Genomic DNA, 19,374 nt, shown 5'->3' with positions numbered 1-19,374 from the left:
CCCAGTCAGTGCTTGACTCCAGTGCTGATGGGTGGAGGTTTTCTTTCTCTGCTTTGCTGGGAGCAAGGCAAGAAAAGAAGCCCCTGGCCAGCCAGTGCTAGAACAAAGTGCTGGGCAAGAGATGGGTGTGACTTGTGAGGGTCATGCCCCCTCACAAGTCATGCTCCTCTCTGCCCTGGCACTTTGCACGCTCCCAGATCTCCACGGTCTGGGAAAGCACATCCCCCACCACTACCACCTTTGCTCCACTGTCCCCATGCCACAGGCTTGCTTAACAACAAGGCTGGAGAAGCTCCTTCTCCATTAAAGGGCTGACCAGCTTTGGAACAAAAAAGAGGTCTTGCACAATAGTTGCATTTTGTGTGTGTTTGTCTTTGGCTAAGTAAGGGGCTTGTACAGGAGGGACTGTACAACTACAGAATTTTGATGCATTATTGGATTCTGATCAGTTTCTGGGAAGTCAAGTGGTGGGTGTGGCAAAGAGGAATTGATCAATGTCCTCTAATAGATAATCTACATATATATATTTATCTTAGGCGTACCCATTGCTAATCCCATGTGTGGCAGCTCTCGTGAGAATTTGCAAGCAAGCTGCCGGCAGGAGAAGAGGAAAGTGGCAGTGCCGGAGGCGAGGCAGGAAACAAAACAGTGGCAGGGGGACAAAACAGCGGTGGGTGGGAGAAGAAAGCCTGGACGGGTGTGGGAATGCATTCCACAGCCCACAAGCAACTACAGAGAAGGCCTGTTTCTGAGTCACCACCAGGAGAGCTGGCAGCATCTGGAAACAGATCTCTCTCAATGACCTTAATGTGCAGTGGGGATCATGTAGAAGGTGCACTCCCAGGTAACCCGGTTCTAATCCATTTGTGCCACTTGTGCCTCATTTGGAAGACAGTGTGACCTTGTCACTCTTTGCAAGTTTTATACCCGAAAGAAACATCTAGCCTTATAAAGCTGTTCAAGTATTTGGTGGGGTTTTTTTCTTTTGTGCCAGGAATTAAAATACTGGTGTAGTCTCCCTCCCTCCAGTGGACAAGTTGTGTGAAGCCAGCATAGGGATATAGTATCTTGGAGAAACAATCCAAATCAGAAGTTTGTCCTTGAGAGAAACTCTGATGATCTGGGTCCTATATAGAAAATATAGGGGAAGCGGAGACCAAGAAGGGGCAAAGTGCATTTATGGGTGTGGGAGCTCTGCCCCACATATTAGATTGCTAAAAGAAACATGGTGGTGGTGGGGAGCCACTTCTCCAGGGGCTGTTTGCACCTTGCCTCTCTGTGTACATGAGAGTATATGTTGTGCCTGAGGGCATGGTCCCTTTATGGCGCAAAGACAGAAAAGCTCTCACAGACAGGAGAGAAATGGTATTTTAATAAAAGAGAAAAAGAGACATGAGACATGAAAAAGAGACTTTTTAATAAAAGAGAAAAAGAGACATGAGAAAAAGAGACATGACTTATATCCCTTGAGACACACACTACCAGGGACCTTGTTGTGGTAGGGGGTGTGCTCGGGCAAGGCTCATGGCACCTGCACACTGGTCCACAGTGAGATCCGGTGTTCTAAGGGAAGGATGTCTCATTATACATGACTTTAGACTTAGATAATATAGTTTTCTTGGCTTACATATAAGTATGTAATGAGCAGGTGCATAATGAGAGGCAACACGGAGTCTAGAGTTCCTCAGAGCAGTTCTGATAAGTAGCTACAGCTACTGATAAGAAGCAGAGCTTGTTAAAATTGACCCATGGACGAACTTCTGAGACACTAGAATTTTCCACTCTTCAGGATATAATGGTCTTCTGGTTAGGGATGTGCAAACCGGTTCAAACTCGACCTGGGGTGGTTCGATAGTTCAAATTCGAACCAAACCAGCCATCAGGTTCGAGCTGCAGGTTTGAATTTGAACCAAACTGGGGGTGGTTCGATTTGAACTGGTTCAAACCTCCAAAAGTGTGTGGGGTGGTAGCTGGCACCCGTGTGTACCTACCACCCAAACCCCAAAGCAATTGGACACTTGTACGATTCTCTATGAATTTTTGAAATTTATTCTTATTTTTCGCTCATAGGGTATAATGAGACTTGAACCATCCCATTATTCCCTATTGTGGATCACCCATGGGTTCCAACAACCACCCAAACCCCGAAGCAATCGGACACCCCTATGATATTTTAATGAATATTTGAAATATTTTTAATTATTTTTCTCATAGGGTAGAATGGGACCTGAACCAGCCCATCATCCCCTATTGTGGGCCACCTAGGAACACAAAGATGGGGTGGGTGGTCCAGGGGTGCCTACCACCCACAAAACCCCCAAGACAATTGGACACTCCTCTGATTATTGGTGAATTTTAAAAGTATTTTTGAATTCCTCATAGGGAATAATGAGGATTGCAGCAAATGTATAGCTTCACGTGGAGGCGGGGGAGTTCCCTCTTTCACATATCCTCTAACACTACACCACCACTCACTCTGGGCCACCCCAGCACCCCAAAAGTGGCTTTAAAATTTTTCTCCATATGGAAGAATGGAGGTTTCAGCAGCCCCCATAACTGCACTTGGGGGGTGCTGGGGTGCCCACCACTCCCATGGGTTGCTAACCCATGGGGTACTGGGTTTTGTTGTTTCTGAGGTGTTCTGAGTGTAGATTCTTGGTAGCATATAAGATTTTCAATGACAAACCATAAATCCACTCTCATTTGCTAACCTTAAAGACACATAAACTTCAAAAATCACTTAAAAATTGGCCCTTTGCCCATTTCGTTTCAAATAATTCTGGTAGCTTCCTTGCCCCCCCTTGGGCACTACCACCCACCACACTCTGCTCTAGGCCACCCCTTTGCCCCCAATGTGAAGCTATACATTTGCTGACACCTCCATGCTTCTTTATGGAGAAAAACCTTAAAGACGCATAAAATTCAAAAATCACTTAAAAACCAGCCTTTTGCCCAATTCCTTTCAAATAATTCTGATAGCTTCCTTGCCCACCTTGGGAACTACCACCCACCTACCACACTCTAGGACACCCCTTTCCCCCCCGATGTGAAGCTATACACTTGCTGCAATCCTCATTATTCCCTATGAGGAATTCAATAATACTTTTAAAATTCACCAATAATCAGAGGAGTGTCCGATTACCTTGGGGTTTTGTGGGTGGTAGGCATACCTGGGTGTCTACCACCCACCCCACTTTTGTGCCCCTAGATACTCCACAATAGGGGATAATGGGCTGGTTTTGGTCCCATTATACCCTATAAAATATCGTACGAGTGTCCGATTGCTTTGGTGTTTGGGGTGGCATTTACCCATGGGTGCCAGCTACCATCCCATCCACTTTTGGAGGATCGAACTGGTTCGAATTCAAACCGAACCAGGGGGATTGAGCAAAACCAACACCAAACCACCACCTCCTGGTTCAAACCCGGTTCAAATTCGAACCAAACCGGGCAAACCAATTTTGTGCACATCCCTACTTCTGGTAGAAAACTATCACTGTTGTACAATATAAGAGAGCACGCAGGGCCTATGTACTAGTGCACTTATGGGTGGGGCTGACTAGGACTGCAGTGCAAACTCCATAGAATGAGGAGAAAAATGGTAGATCATTCTGGAGGAGGTTTATGCAAACTTGTGTCCCACAATTTATGAATCTATATGGGTGACCAGATCTTCCATACTTGCAGGAACAAAATTGAGTCTTGGAACTGAAATTTCTCTGAAGTGAATTTAGAGAAGATTTTCAGGGTTGGGACAAAGTTAATATTTTCTCAGCTGGTTTCTCCACTTACAGTTTCAACAAACACACTTTTGAATGGGAGGCTGCTGCACCATATGCTCTTCTAAAGTTTACTCCCTGCTTGTAAAGGGATATCTAGGACTCTGAGAGAAGATGTGTGCCTCCTTGTATGACATGTTCTCGGGAACTAGGGGTCCCAGAGGTTGCTGGCTGCTTCCAATATTTCCTGTACAGCAGTAAGAGGACGTGGTATGGGAGGAGGAAAATGAGGCACACCCTATGACTAGGAATGCTAAGGTCCCAGCAGTGGGAGGCCCAGTGCCGCAGGCAGGATTTGCAGGCTCCAAGCACATAGTAAGGAAGGCCTCTGATGTTGAGCATAGAACTGGATACTTTAGCCCCCGGGAAGAGAAGGTGATATCTAAAGGGCATTTGTCATTCTTCCACAATATATATACATGTATATAATCTTAAATGTAGGAGCTCAAACAGATGAAACTTCAAGTGCTAAGGCGCCACATGGATGGTGTTGAATGTACAAGGGATGCTGTTGGGAGCACGCCCAGACAAATTCATGGTTGGGTGCTTGTGAGAGAAAGAGTCTTGGGTATGCCACAGTCTTATATTGCCATCTCCAATTTAAGACTAACAAACATAATATATTATGAAGGGGTAGTCTCCCCCCCACTTTTTTGGGGGGGTTCTGTGTGTTCTAAAAAGTATGAAAAGCTATCTAACGACTCATCTCTGAAGAACAGTGCAGAATCCCATGTCTTGGAATTCTGAGCTGTTGACTATATCTGAGTCAAAGGAGAATACTAATTAACTACTTTAAAGATGGAATGGTGGCTTAAGGTCTGTCTTATTCTGACTCTCAGGCACAGCAACAGCTCTACTATATATATTTTTATTATAACGTTGTATTTGCCCCTGGATGGCAATGGTAAACCCCTCCTGTATTCTACCGAAGACAACCACATGGCTCTGTGGTTACCAGGAGTCAACACCGACTCAACGGCACACTTTACCTTTTACTTAAAGGAGAAGAGTCCCTTTGATATTCTTCCAACCCTAATTTCTTTGCCTGTAAGCTAGCTGGGGTCTAGTTCTTGTCACTGAAGTGGTAAACACATGTTGGTGGTAAATGCACACTAGTTATGCTCCAATAACTAGCATGGGGGCAAAAATTATTGCATGCATACAACTAGCATGTTGGGGCAAAATTCTAATCCTGACATGAGGCTGGCTCACATGAGCAAGTTCCTCTACACGTGATGATGGCGGGGACCTGCCAAGAACACATGTGCCCCAATGCCATTGTGTTCTCAGGACATCCTTTAATCACGTGTGAGGGGTGCTCATCAAAATCACCCCTCTAAACGTGTTGCACAGTTTTGTAGCTTGTGTACAGAGGCAATTCTTTTGAATGACATGTTTCTGCCTTCATCATGTGTAGGGGGCTATGCTCATGTGAACCTGGCCCTTGAAGATAGTCCCGTATGATGGAACCTCCCTTTCATGAGAAAGCATTACATAATATAAGCCCCACATGTAGTCTGAAGGCATGAATTTTCTACCAAAGAAAAACCACAGGGCTCTGTGGTCACTAGGAGTCAACACCGACTTGACAGCACACTTTACCACCATGTCAAGAACCAGGTCTAGATCACCATATAAACATAACAACAACAAACCTGAATTTTCTCCTGAGCTGCAAGACATGGTATGTAATGCATTGGTTCTGGTACATATTTGGGTTATGTTTTGAATCGCAAATATCAACATGTACATGGTGACTTTCCTCCTTTGTGCCAACAAACTCTTTGTTTTTCTGCTTATTGTGTTCGGGGCTTTTGTCTTTGATATGTTGCTAATGGCTTGTTGAACATGGAACTCCCTCCATTGTGACTGGACTGGTTGTAACTGTTTGTCTTCTGAGTACATGACCAGATTTGTTTGTCAAATGTGTATAGAGCAGGACAGGCTGACTTGACACTCTGGAAGTTACTTCATTCTGATAATTTTGGTTGACCAGTAAAAAGAGAAGTTGACAGTAGAAGTGGGTTGTGTATGTACAGATGGTGTGGTGATCTTCCTTCCATGTGCTTGGGTCTCTTAGATCATATGGGGAAATGCCTTTGTGAATATTGAAACATATTTTTTTCCTACTTTTTGAAAGCAAAGGCCATAACAAAAGTCCTGGGACTCCTGCCTTGTGGCAAATGTGAAAAAAAGCTAGCTGATTAAACTTGGGACAATTGGGTATTGGAATCAACTTGGCTACTGCTTCTCCCCATGCCCTGCAGCTTTACATCAGACACATTCATCTTTCCCCTACACAGTCTTTCTGTTGTTCTCCCCAGTATCCCTGGCCTCCTGGGGCTTGCACAATAAAAAAGGCTGCAGATAACTGCTGACTCAGAGTCTTAGTTGTGGCAAGCAAATCCAAGGCTGCCAGGCCTTTTGCTAAGTCTCAGCATATACAGATCTTACTGGAGACTTTGATCTCCAGATTTTAAAAGCAAGTTGCCTGATAGATTTTCATACTACAACTTCTGATTTTTTTTTTTTAAGGTTCTTTTATGCTTTGGTTGATGGTTTACCTGTAGAATGACCCTGAAAATAGTGTGTACTTTCTGAAATGCAGCAGCTCCTGTACTCTTGGAGTTGTGGCCCACCAAACATACTTCAGAGTGTGAAAGGATATGGCATACTTTCCTTAACAGAGCTCTTTGGGAAACTTTATTGTGGCTGATATTATTTCTGGTCTAGAAATGTGTTTTAAAAGGTTCACGTTGCCTAAACCTTGTTTAAATATGTTAAAGGTCCTACTACTAATCTTTGTATGAAACACTCACCACTCTTTTGCCTTTACAGGAAACAGTAATTGAAAATGGTACAATTGCATATGAGAACTGGGTTGTGCCGGGGAGTCCAGTATATAGACAATTCTGGTTCTTTAATGTGGAAAACCCAGAAGCGGTGATGGAAAATGGATCTCACCCAAATCTCACGCAGAAGGGCCCTTACACTTACAGGTAGGCAAGATTTTCTTGGATTATATGTCCTATTTCTTTGAAGGTGGATTGGTGGCAAGACGCAAGTGCTTACACATGTAAAGCAGCTACTTACTCTGACCATTTTATATGCTTTGCAAATGACCCTGACTTATGGAAAGAATCATAACTCAGCAGAAGAGTATGTGCCTTGCATGTAGGTTCAGTTCCTGGTATCTCCAGGTAAGGCTGGTAAAGACCTATCAAACTCTAGAGAACTTCTGGAGGTATAGAATCGAACAAGCCAGTGAACCTAAAAAATCTAGGAGAACTGGAGTACTCCATAGAAACATTATGGGTGACAATACCAGGACTGAAAGGAAATGTGTTAATAGAGATGTGATATTGCCCTCCGGAACATAATGGTGAGAGTGACCTAGAGTTGGAGAAGCAAATCGGAGAGGTAACAGAGAGACAGCACTGTAAAAATGAGTGACCAATTACCCTCGCATAAACTGGGCAAAAGCGTGTGTGGATGTTGAGAGGCCAGATTTCTAGATATGCTAAATGTCTCTGCCTTGGAACAGATGGTTGCAGAAGTAACCAGAAAGAAGGCGACCTTGGACTTAACCTTGATTAGTGACCAGGCCCTGGTGCAAGATGTCAAAGTTGTAGAACCATTGAAGTGACCATAGTGTGATCCAATCCAGCTGATATGCGAGTGAGCACTGCCAAAGAAGTCCAACACAGATACATTGGACTTCAGAATAGGAAACTTCTCAAAAATGAGGGGGACTGGTAAAAAGGAAGCTGAAATGGAAAGTCAGGAGGATTGAATCACTCCAGAAAGCATGGGACTTATTCAAAACCACAATAATAGAAGCTCAGTTTGAATGTACACCAAGGAGGAATGGCACCACTAAGTTCAGGAGAATGCCAGCATGGCTAACAAGTAGAGTCAGGGAAGCTATACAAGAAGACTTCCTTCAGAAAATGAAAGCCCTGCCCAAATGAAGAGAACATAAAGGAACATTAACTCTGGCAAAAGAAATGCAAGGAGACCATAAGAGATGCAGAAAGAAAGTTTGAGGAGCATATAGCTAGAAGTATCAAGGGGAATAACAAAAACTTCTTTAAATATATCAGAAGCAGAAAAACTTGCCAGGGAGGTGGTTGTACTTTTAGATGATAAGAACATAAGAACAGCCCTACTGGATCAGGTTCAAGGCCTATCTAGTCCAGCATCCTGTTTCACACAGTGGCCCACCAGATGCCTCTGGGAAGCCCACAAGCAAGAAGTGAGAGCGTGAAAGCGGTTATTAAGGAGGATGAGAAGTCATTAGCATCTGTCATCATGGGGGAGGATACCAAACATATTCCCATGCTCAATGGATCTTCTCAGACTTGGAGGCTGAAAAACTGGGCCAGTTTGAGGTGATGAGAGAGGATGTTCTTAACTGTCTTAAAAAAACAAAAAATTAACAAATCACCAGTGTCTGATAGCACCCACCTGAGAATTCTGAAGGAACTAAAATGTGAAATGGCTGATCCCCTAGCAAAAATATATAACTTGTCCCTACGATCAGGCTCTTTAACTTATTCATAAATGATCCAGAAGTTGGGGTAAGCAAAGTGGCCAAATATGTAGAGGACACTAAACTATTGAAATCCACAACAGATCGTGAGGAGCTCCAAAAGGATCTCTCCAAACTGGGTGAGTGGGTGACACATTGGCAAATGCGGTTCAATGTAAGCAAGTGTAAAGTGATGCATATTGGAACAACCACCCCCAACATTTTACATATACACTGATGTCATTTGCCACCAGTACGTCTGGTGGCGACTCGGAACAGGGCCTTTTGTGTAGCTGCTCCTGGTCTATGGAATGTGTTCTCAGCAGATATCAGCAGTTTAGGCTCGCTGTCAGCCTTTAAGAGAGCCCTAAAAACCTATTTATTTGGCCTGGCCTTCCAAGGCTTATAAAGTGGTGTTGTTTTTAAATGTATTTTAATTGGTTTTAAATAGTTTTAATCATTTTGAATTGTTTTTATATTGTTTTTAGCATTGTTTTAATTGTGGGGTTTATGTCTTTTAAAAGTTGTTGTGCACCGCCCAGAGCCTCCGGATGGGGCAGTTTATAAATGAATGAATAAATAGCAGAAGGTTGCTGGTTCGAATCCCTGCTGGTACTATATTGGGCAGCAGTGATATAGGAAGATGCTGAAAGGCATCATCTCAACTGCGCAGGAGGAGGCAATGGTAAACCCCTCCTGAATTCTACTAAGGAAAACCACAGGGCTCTGTGGGCACCAGGAGTTGAAATGGACAGCACACTTTACCTTTATACAAATCTATGGTGTGACCACATTTGGTGTACTACAAGCAGTTTGAATCACTGTATCTTAAAAACGGCACAGTAGAACTGGAGAAGGTGCAGTAAAGGGCAACCAAGATAATCAGGGGCCTAGAGCACATTCCTTACGAGGCAGGGTTACAGCCTTTGGGCCTTTTATAGTTGGGAAAGGGGCAACTATGACTATGGGGAGACATGTGAAAAGTGTGTGAAATTATGCATGTAGTAGAGAGAGTGGACAGATAAATGTTTCTCCCCCTCTCTCAGCATTGGAACCAGGGGTCATCCCATGAATGTGATGGCCAGGAAATTTAGGACAACAAAAGGAAGTACTTTTTCACACAGCACATAATTAATCTATGGAATTCTCTGCCTTAGGATGTGGTAATGGCCACTAGCTTGGATGGTTTTAAAAGGGGCTTGGACAAATTTATGGAGGACAGATCTATCAATAGTGACTAATCTGGTGGCTATATAGGCCATCTCCAGCCTCAGAGGCACAATCCTCTAAGTAGCAGTTTATTATTTATTATTTAATACATTTATATACCACCCCAAACCAAAGTCACAGTTGCAGCAGGGGAGCAGCAGCAGGAGAGAGGGCATGTCCTCACCTCTTGCCTATAGGCTTCTTGGAGGTATCTGGTGGGCCACTATTGGAAACAGGATGCTGAACTGTATAGGCCTTGGGCCTGACCCAGCAGGGCTGTTCTTACGTTCTTAATCACTGCCTGCTAGTAGTGGTGATACTGCTCTGAATAGACTAATAGTCTGATTCTGTATGGCAGATCCATATCTTCATAGGACCTGGAAAGCTCTAGCAGCTGGTGTTTGCCCTTAGTCTGCTTCCCACTGGAAGGTTTCCTTTTGTCCCAATAATACTAAAGAGCTTCTTTTCCTAAAAGATAACCTGACAATGGCTTCATATATCAGCTAGTCACATTTCTATGAAGTACTACATCTTTGGAAGTTGGTGTGGAGCCATGTTGAAAAGTCTACTCACATTCAGAATGCCTGTCACAAGTGTCCCCAGTGTTGCGTGATCCATCTAATCTCATTGCATTTGTTTGGATGTTTTTGAAGGGAAGATTGCTCTCACCAACATAAGTGAGAGAAAGGAAAACATGTTATTTATGTGGGGCTGCCTTTGAAGAATGCTCGCTGTAAAATGTGGTGGTCAGAGTGTTGTTGGGAGCTGCCACTTGGGACTGTATTATGCCTTTTTGGAAACAGCTACCCTGGCTGCCAACTTGATCTCGGGTCCAGTTCATGATGCTGGTTATTGCCCAATAAGAGACAGGCTGCATGTGATGGATTGAACATAGGCCATAATACTCTATTGGGTCACACTTTATTAAAACTATCTATCTACACGAATCTGTAACTAAGCAGCAATGACAACACGATTAACTATGGTGCAGCCAACTCCACCCCCCATCCCCACGGGAAGGTGCCTTGCTGCCTTTCCAACTGCCTTTCTGACTACTAATGCTTCCTCCTTGACACACATCTTTCATTGTTGAGGGAGGGTTGCCTGAGTCCGCATCCGCAAGCCTTAAAACTCTTGAGTGAGCAAGCAAAGCCCCAAAGGGCTTCTGTTCCTAGCCACCCTGGCCACAAAATCCTGAGGGTCTGTTCCACTGAGTCACCTTCATCCTAACAGTGCCTCTGGCTGAACACCATTAAAAGCCCACACTCACCTGCTAGTGTGACCAAGACTACACTATTTAATACACCTGGACCAGGGGGTGCACCTCTATTCTAGAGCCCAAACACAAAACTAATTGAGAAGTAGGGGGGGAAAACTTTCTCCAAAGGACGATCAGGTGGAGATTTTTAAAAATCCCACTTGACCCCTAAAAGGTGATCAGTTATTTCCCTCCACTGTGAAATGGGTGGGTGTCAAGCTTCGTGTGAACTGTGAGTAAAGCCAGCCTAATAAGGTGGCTGCTGCACTCACAGCTGACCACCTTTTAGGGGTGTGCAACTCATGTGCCCAACAGATGGCATACCAGTGCATCACACCAGCCAGGAGCAACTCCACCCTCCCAATGCTGCACAGGGCACTGCGGGTAGGAGTGGCTTAACTTTCAAGCCCTTAATGGTTTGGGCTCTGAATATCTGAAGGTCCATCTGTTTGGGAACACTATTGCCTGTCTGAAAAGATAATTGGAGTATGCTCTGCTCCGTGTGCTGATGCTGAGAGGCTCTATTTGTGTGCCCGAGGGACAGGGCGGCCTTTTTTGTTGCCCCCAGGCTATAGAATGTTCTCCTGACAGGTGTCCATTCTGTGGCTTCCTGCCTTTAAAAGGAAATTAAAGACCCGGCTCTTTACCTGGGCCTTTGAAGTTAGAGTGCTTTTATTTTTATTTTTTGTTTGTTGCTGTGCTCCTTCTATGGTTTTGTTGGTGGTGGTTGCCAAATTCTTAAAATAGATTTATAGCAATGCTGTAAACTGCCTTGAGAGGAACTTACTATAAAAACTGGTATACAAATATAATCTATCTAACAATAAATAAATAGGATTAGCTTACATGTGGTGTGTTTTGCCTTTATTTTCTTGATGCAAGGTGCTTGCTCCTCACCAAAGTGTATATGTCTAAGGGGTATATTACATCTATAGCTTATGGTACCAGTCAAAAACAGTTGAGAAACCATATTTTGTTGGTGCTGCAGGTGAAATCACATGACAGTTAAGTCTTGGTACTCCCCTCTACATGTGTGTATCTGCAGTGGGGACCACTGTGCTGAAAAATAATTTTTAAAATGCCTTAAACATTTCATGTATGAGAGAGAATGTGTATAGAGGATAACTTGTCAGCTGGCTAGTGCTGATCAACTTCTTTTCAATTCATCTTTTAATGTTTGGGTCAACTCTGTCCTATTTTTTTCCATTCCTAAGGGTGCGATATTTACCCAAGACAGACATAGTTGAAAACAATGACTCTACGGTGTCTTTCTACCAGCCAAATATTGCTCTCTTTGAGCCTGACATGTCAGTTGGACCAGAAAATGACAACATTACATTGGTCAATCTTGCTGTTGTTGTAAGTAAGCCATGTGAAAAAAAAGATGACTTTAAGGATAATATCCCTTGTGATATCAGAACCTTGAACTCTGTTTTACGCACGTATTTCAAAACAGGATGAAGTAGTTATCCCAACTGGAAATACTAATCGATTTGTCCTTTACACAGGACTTTTGTATGTTGTGTCATGTTTTTCTTCTTGCTTCACAGAAAAACATGCATCAAATTTGCATTATCCTGACCACACTTTGTTCTCTTAGCCTTCTTTGCCTTTCTCTGTGGGGAGAAGCTTTTGTAAATCCCTTGCCCATCCTATACTTGGCTTCCCAGTCAGGGCTACTAACAATGGTGCCAATTAGTGCCAGTGTGGTAGCATCCCCAGAGCCATCCAGTCCTACTGAGAATGTGGTCCTTAAGAAAAGCACAGTAGCAAAGTCCCTTAGGACTTGATCTGTAGAAAGCTACAGCACTTGTTTGCATCAATTTGAATTATTGTTTGTTTCTTTGTACAGGAAGAATGTTTGACTTGTGGATAAGCTGTATGGGAAATGTTTTTCCCCCTCTTATTCTTTAAACTCTTTGACCATGATGCATTATTTGGACTCTGCTAGAACACAGAGCATCTGGATGGGTTTTTTTTTTTAACCTCAGCTGGAGGAATAGTATTCTTGTTTGTAAGAGAAAAGGTGTAGAGAACAACCTGTCTCTTACACAGAAAACCAGGATGTTGGGTCAAAGGTTCTGATGCAATCGTGTTCCCCAAATTCTAGTTTTCCAGGAGGCGGTTAAAAATATATATATGGGAGAGTATTTACAAATTATGATCTCCCTTGTAAACTGAAAAGGCACAGTGCAGCAGAAATTACTGTGCTATTTCAATCCCTGATGATCATCACTAATGGCCAATGTTCTTAAAGTTACCTGACATGAGCAGGGTCGTAATGAAGTGGACGCTTTGGTTTACAAGATGACAGTCATGGGTGACTATTTTGTTTGTTACAGGCTGCACCTGCTATGTATCAAAGTGGTTTTATACAGTCTCTTTTGGATATGTGGGTGAAGTCATCAAAATCAAAGTTTCTTCAAACCCGAAGTGTTAAAGAAATACTCTGGGGCTATGAAGATCCTTTTCTGAAGAAAATTCCACTCCCCATTGAGAAGAAAATTGGAATATTCCTTCCTGTACGTATGCATCCATAAGGAGAAACTAGTTTGCAAGAGAAGGTGCTGGCATTACTTGTGTTGATTTGAAGGTTTATAGAATCCCCAAAAGTACAATCACAAATGTAGGACTGGAGATGAAAAGCTCTATTCATGGATAACAACCCATGTTAGTGTTTGGTTGGTATAATCAACGTCTATATGAGCCAAACTTATTTGTGGGGATCAAGCTTTTATGCACCACAGCTGACTCCATCAGATATGAGAAGTAGAGTTCACAGCAAAGAAGTTGTTGAATAAGACCTGCTGCTTGTAAAGTTGTAATGTATGTAAGTTCCAGAAGACAAATGGTATCTCTCCTTATCTCCCACCCCAATTGAGCTTTTCACATGATCAATTCTGATGGGAAAGAACTATGCAACTAACCTGGCATACATGGTTGATGTGGCTATTGAGTGGAGCCTCCATGGAAAGAAGGTCGCATGTTGACACAAAGTCCATCACAGGGATTTATTTATATTCATTTTTATCTAGCCCTTCACTGAAGAAGGCATACATAATTTTGCCCCATTTTATCCTTGCAACAACCTTATATCGCTTAAACTGAAAGAGTGAGTCCATCCCAAAGTTAGCCACTGAGCACTGTTGCTGACTAAGTTCAGGCCCCAACCGAAGTCTTTAACCACTGACCGTTACGCTTCTATATTATTTGAAGAGGTACCAGGGTTTTAAAAACCATCATCTTGCACAGAGTGCTGTGAACTTAGATTTCTTTAGCTCTTGATTTGTGTGTCTCCCTTCCACTGTGGCTAGACTAGTGGCTAGTGCACAGACACACACACTCTTATAAGACACAGCAAAAAATGAGCCATGATGTGTCTGGAGGTATATTTGCATAATGGTTGTGTTTTTTATGTGTCAAATTTTCTTTTACACACGATACAAAATGCAAATATGTACATAGAAGGGGGAAATCTGCCAATTCCAATTTTAATTTATAGAAGAGGGGTGTGTGTGTACATGGACAAATACAATATTGATACAGTCATCCCTCACGGCCATAGTTTTCCCAGTTGCAGTTTTGAATATCTGCGACGGGGAAAATGTGGCTGGTCTCACCAACTGTGACATGGACATCCATGGTTTTTGGTAATGGGGCGGGGGTGGTTCGTGATTTCTGGGGGCTTGGGGGTGATTTCTTGTCTCCCCCTCACTCCTCATGCTGTCCATTGGGGATCTAAAGGGATTCCAGGTGGGTTTTTTGGTCATTTTTTCTTTATTTTTAGGTCTTTTTGATACCACAATTCTCCTAACGCCCTGTTTACAATGCTTTCCAATTGCTTGTCAACCATGAATTCACCAATTGCGAGGTTTTCCCAGAATGCAACCCTCACAGTTGGCGAGAGATGACTGTATGTATTTTTCCAAAACATTGAATTAACTCTACCATCAAACAGACCTGTTTCTGTCTACCTTGAATAACTTTCCAATAAGAAGTTAGTTTTCATACTACACAAGTATTCCATGAAGCTATTCTCACGACTGGGAAAAACTGGGCTAAAGAAGCCCAGCCCAGTTTTTCCCCATCATGAGAACCAGTGGCTCATGGATGAGCCTGGTAGTTCTCTGGCAGCTAACCTGCCAAAGTAGCCCTCCCCTTAGCCCAGGTTAGCAGAGCGAGCACTCTGCTAATCTGGGTTAGCTGATTGTGCACTGCCACGGTGTAGCTCAGCGCCATGGTGACACATGAGGAGACCCTGCCGGGAGGCTGCAAACAGCTTCCTAGTTTTGTAGGTCTCTCCAGGATGCCCTGCTCACTCATGCGGGGCATCCTGGAACTTCTGGGGGGGCCACATGGCCCCCGATCCACCCCTGTCGGCTTCGTTATGGAGCTGTCAGTCATGTGGGCAGCCGATCTATTTGTCCAGCACAAGCGGCTGCTCATCTGCGGAGAGAGCGGGCTAAACCCGCTCTCCCCTCAAAACTCCCTCCAACACTTCACATGGATCGTGTGAAGTGCCTCCATGTCTTACAGTATCACTCTCATATTGATGGTGGTACGCAGAGGTGTCGCTAGTGCTATTCAAGTGTCTAATAAACACAGGCTGCTGTGCTCATGGGGGCCCTGCCAGATCTCCCTTGCCCCCTCCTCATTCCTGCCACTTGCCACAGCATTACCGTCCCTCGCCCCACTGCGTGTATTCTGCCCTGCTGCTCCTCACCACCGCTGCTCCTTGCTTCTCCTGCTCCTTGTTCCTTCCGCTTGGTAGCCGATTCACACAGGTGTATGTGCGTGTGTGCGGGGTGGGGGGGGGGTGTTCCATGGCTGCTCTCGTCACTCGAACAAGGAGAGAAGCCATAGATCTTCTCAGTGCTGTGTGAACCAGCTCAGAAATGGAAGGCGCACATGCACATTAGTGCCTAATCCAGATGCATGCGCACCTTCATTTTGTATCTGGGCATGCAGCAGCAAGGGGTTCTATGGCTTCTCTCCTTGTTCAAGTGAGGAGAGAAGCCATGGAACACTCTTACCCTGACTGCTGCATGAACCAGCTACCAAGCAGTGGGGGCAAGGAGCAGCAGGGCAAGAGGCAAGCAGCAGGGATGAGGAGTGGTGACGGCAGTAGATAAAAGCTTTTTCATGGTGTCTCTGGCATCACAAAAACAAATGGGGGGCGGGATTCATTTATTGAACACAGGCCCCCACTGTTGCTGTGATCCTGGTGGTCCTGATCTTTTTCCAGTTTGCTTATACGTATATTAGCCACAGTAAGTAACTAACTCTAGGTCAACATCATTAATTATTATGTTCTTCAATTAAAACAACTAGGGTTGTTGTTCAAAACAAATAGGCAACTAATATTTGAAGGGATATTTTTATCATACTGATATTCAATACTTATATAAATTCCTTTGAAAATCGGCACAATGAAGAAAATAGTTGTGCTTAGGCATACCTTGTTAAAAGAAACATTTCTGTTTTCACCTTAATCACAATATACTGGATATTCTCTCTTTCGCAGTACAATAAAACACTGGATGGACTTTACACAATCTACAGTGGGAAAAATGACACTAGCCAAACGGCACTGATCCAAAGTTACAAAAAAAAAAGGTATTGTGCATTTGAGAAAATATGTTCAGATTTTTCAAATGGCATTGTGATTGGTTTAAAACTGAAACTGCTCTGTGGATTCCTATTCTTTCTGTTTTTTACAATGGCATGGTGGTTTGCATTGTTCTAAATTAGAGTTATTTGGTATTCCAAAGCAGCTGTATTCAACTGGAAAATTCAACTGGTTTGAGAATGTATGATGTCATTGAGATCTGTCAGTCACCTTCTACTCTTCAGGACCAATTCATTCTATTGGTTGTCTAAAAAGCTATTGAAATCTTATGGAGATACCTAGATACAAATCCTGGTTTTGCCAGGAAGCCAGTGGGTGTCTTTGAACAAGTCACTCATTTCAACTTAGCCTACTTCACGATGGTAAGGTAAAGTGTGCCATCGAGTCGGTGTTGACTCCTGGCGCCCACAGAGCCCTGTGGTTTTCTTTGGTAAAATACAGGAGGGGTTTACCATTGACTCCTCCTGCGCAGTATGAAATGATGCCTTTCAGCATCTTCCTATATCGCTGCTGCCCGATATTGTAGCAGTGGGGATTCAAACTGGCAACCTTCTGCTTGTTAGTCAAGCATCTTCCCACTGCACCAATGGTAGTACAGTTAAAATCTGAGGAACACACACATCTGAGTTTTTGGAGGAAAACTGGGCTGCAGGTGTGATCAGTAGTGCATATCCTCACCAGCATAAATAAGTCTGGCACAAGAGGCGGACTATTGGCTGAATGTTAGATGTCCAATTGTTGGCTACTGTTGGATCTGTAAACCATTGCATAGGCTTGGACAGTTGATTTTGCTAAGAACTTTAACTGGAAGCCTTCTCAGGGGTGTGTGTTTGTGTTTGTGTGTGATCCAATCTGTTTCATGCATATTCTGCCAAGGCAACAGACTGCAGGCTGCCTGCCTACCTCTTGATCAGCTCTCTCAGGAAGCACCTTTAGTTCTGAGAGATCAGATCTCTCAGGAAGCATTTTAAATAGGGCCCTGTTTTCCATAACTGGTGTTATAATGATCAGTTAGTACTAACTAAGCACGTAATCATTGTAATTACACTGGCTCCTGAGCTTTAAGTGTGCCAACATGCATCGTGCTTACATCCAGTCATGAATCAGCAGGTGTTATGATATGTGGGCCAAACACGTGTGTCCCTTTCTCCCAGGGCTAACCTGGTGGTAGATGCAGAACAGACACAAAAGGGGTGAGACAAGCTTCTAATGAGCAAACTCCTAAATTTATTAGAAGAAAATGCAAGTGTACACACCAATTAGGGAATTAGTAAAGTGTTTGCATAGGGAAATTAGTGGACAACTTTATTTCATGGGGAAACTAGTGAGACAAAGCAAGAGTGGTTAGAGTGTTCGAGGACTGGGGATACCCAAGTTCAAATCCCCATTCAGCCAAGAAACTCACTGGGTGTCTCTGGGCCAGTCATGTATCTCTCAGCCTAACCTACCTCACAGGGTTGTTGTGAAGATAAACATAACAATGTCCACCGCTCTGGGCTCCTTGGAGGAGAGCAAGATATAAATGTAAAATTTAAAAAAACAGCACCATTGACATGCATTAGAGTGACCACTGAATTCTGGGAGGCACAGCTCCAGATGGTCTACCTAGCAGTGATTATTAGTGATGCTAAGATGGCTGGCAATAATCGGGACTCTGAGAAGGAAAATTCCAGAACAGGAGATTCTGAAGGGAAGGAGAGAACTGAAGGAGAAATCAGATCAGGGCGGAGAAAGAGGGGAAGCAGTGACTTGGGGAGGAAGTCAGGCAGGAGTAGGCAAATGAAGAAATTTGCCACCGCTCATGGGCGTAGTGTCTACTGGACAAGGGGGGACAAATGTCCCCAGGCCCAGAGGTCAGGGGGCCCATAAGGGGCCCATAAAGCTTGGAGTGTGCCCTGCTGCTGCCCTTTCTGCACCGGCACTGATACCCTGCACCTGGGGCACATGGAACTTTGTGCCTGCATGATGGGAAGAACAACATGGGGGCTTCCTCTCTCCTCCCCCACACTTCCTTCTCCTGAGCATCCCACCCCTTGCCCTGGCGGCCATGCAGGAGCCACTGGAGGAGGGGTTGCCTGGTCCCAATCCACAACTGCCCTGGTGTAGGATGGTGGCCCCGGCAACCTCACACCCAGCCCGGCTCCGCTCTGTTGAGTTGGTGCTGCTCTGGCCATGGTGGTGGCCACCCTCTTGCACCAGAAGACTCACTGCATGGTGAGTTCAAGAAAGCTTGGAGGGGGTTAGGTTGCCCCACCACCTTGTACCTGCTTGGGGCTCTGGGGTGCTTGCTTGCTTTGTACATGCTGTGGAGGTCCCCGACTGAACTTTGTCCCCTAGTCCTCAGAACTTCACTGCACCCCCACACACCACTATGTTTCCAGTGGAATGTGGTGGTGAAGCAATGCTCAGAGTAGAGAGGGTTAAAGTGCAAGAGGGGGTCTAACTTAGAGGACACTTTTCTTAGCTGGCTACTATGAGAAACCAAGTTATTAAGAGACAAGGGAGGGAAGATTTTCTACATTCCAGGAGCCTTTTCACTGGGCTAGCAAGAGGGGTGCCTATTTATCAATATGGAGCCTTTGCAGCACTTGTGTCAGTTCTGCATTTCTGATGCTAAATGTGGTGGTGTAGCAACATACTACCTCCGCCTTCAAGCTCATAATTATCCGTCGCTGAAGAACTGTTTTGATGAAAGGGGTCCTTGGACTCTGCTTTGGTTGGTTAAATAAAAGAAAAAGTTGCCAGGGAGGAGGAAATCACAGAAATAGGTGAGGAGGAATTTTGTCAGCGGGGCATTTAGAAAAGCCTTCATTGGCAACAGAGCAACCAGGCGGTTTCTGCTCTTTGGGGAATTGGGGATAAAAAGAGAGTTAAAAGGGGATGGGTCAGGTGTTTAAATGGTAGTTAGTAAGTGGTTATACCTGTCCTTTATGCATAGCATTCCTAGGCTTGAAACAAAATGGTTTGA

The 19,374-nt window shown here is 44.1% G+C and overlaps 1 protein-coding gene across 3 annotated transcripts in view; it reads left to right on the top strand.

The window, feature by feature from the left end:
- The window catches only part of CD36 (CD36 molecule), an 84,701-nt gene that overhangs the window by 44,922 nt on the left and 20,405 nt on the right, over window positions 1-19,374 (top strand). For all 3 annotated transcript variants that reach the window (XM_053257912.1, XM_053257913.1, XM_053257911.1), the window contains exons 3-6: window positions 6,618-6,778; window positions 11,992-12,136; window positions 13,120-13,299; window positions 16,302-16,393. In XM_053257912.1, coding sequence (XP_053113887.1) covers window positions 6,618-6,778; window positions 11,992-12,136; window positions 13,120-13,299; window positions 16,302-16,393 — 578 coding nt within the window. The remainder of the gene's footprint in view (window positions 1-6,617; window positions 6,779-11,991; window positions 12,137-13,119; window positions 13,300-16,301; window positions 16,394-19,374) is intronic.

Source organism: Hemicordylus capensis, chromosome 5 (genome assembly GCF_027244095.1).
Source record: "Hemicordylus capensis ecotype Gifberg chromosome 5, rHemCap1.1.pri, whole genome shotgun sequence".
NCBI lineage: Eukaryota > Metazoa > Chordata > Lepidosauria > Squamata > Cordylidae > Hemicordylus > Hemicordylus capensis.
Note: the sequence above shows the minus strand (reverse complement) of the source record. Positions and strands in the feature narration are given on the sequence as shown.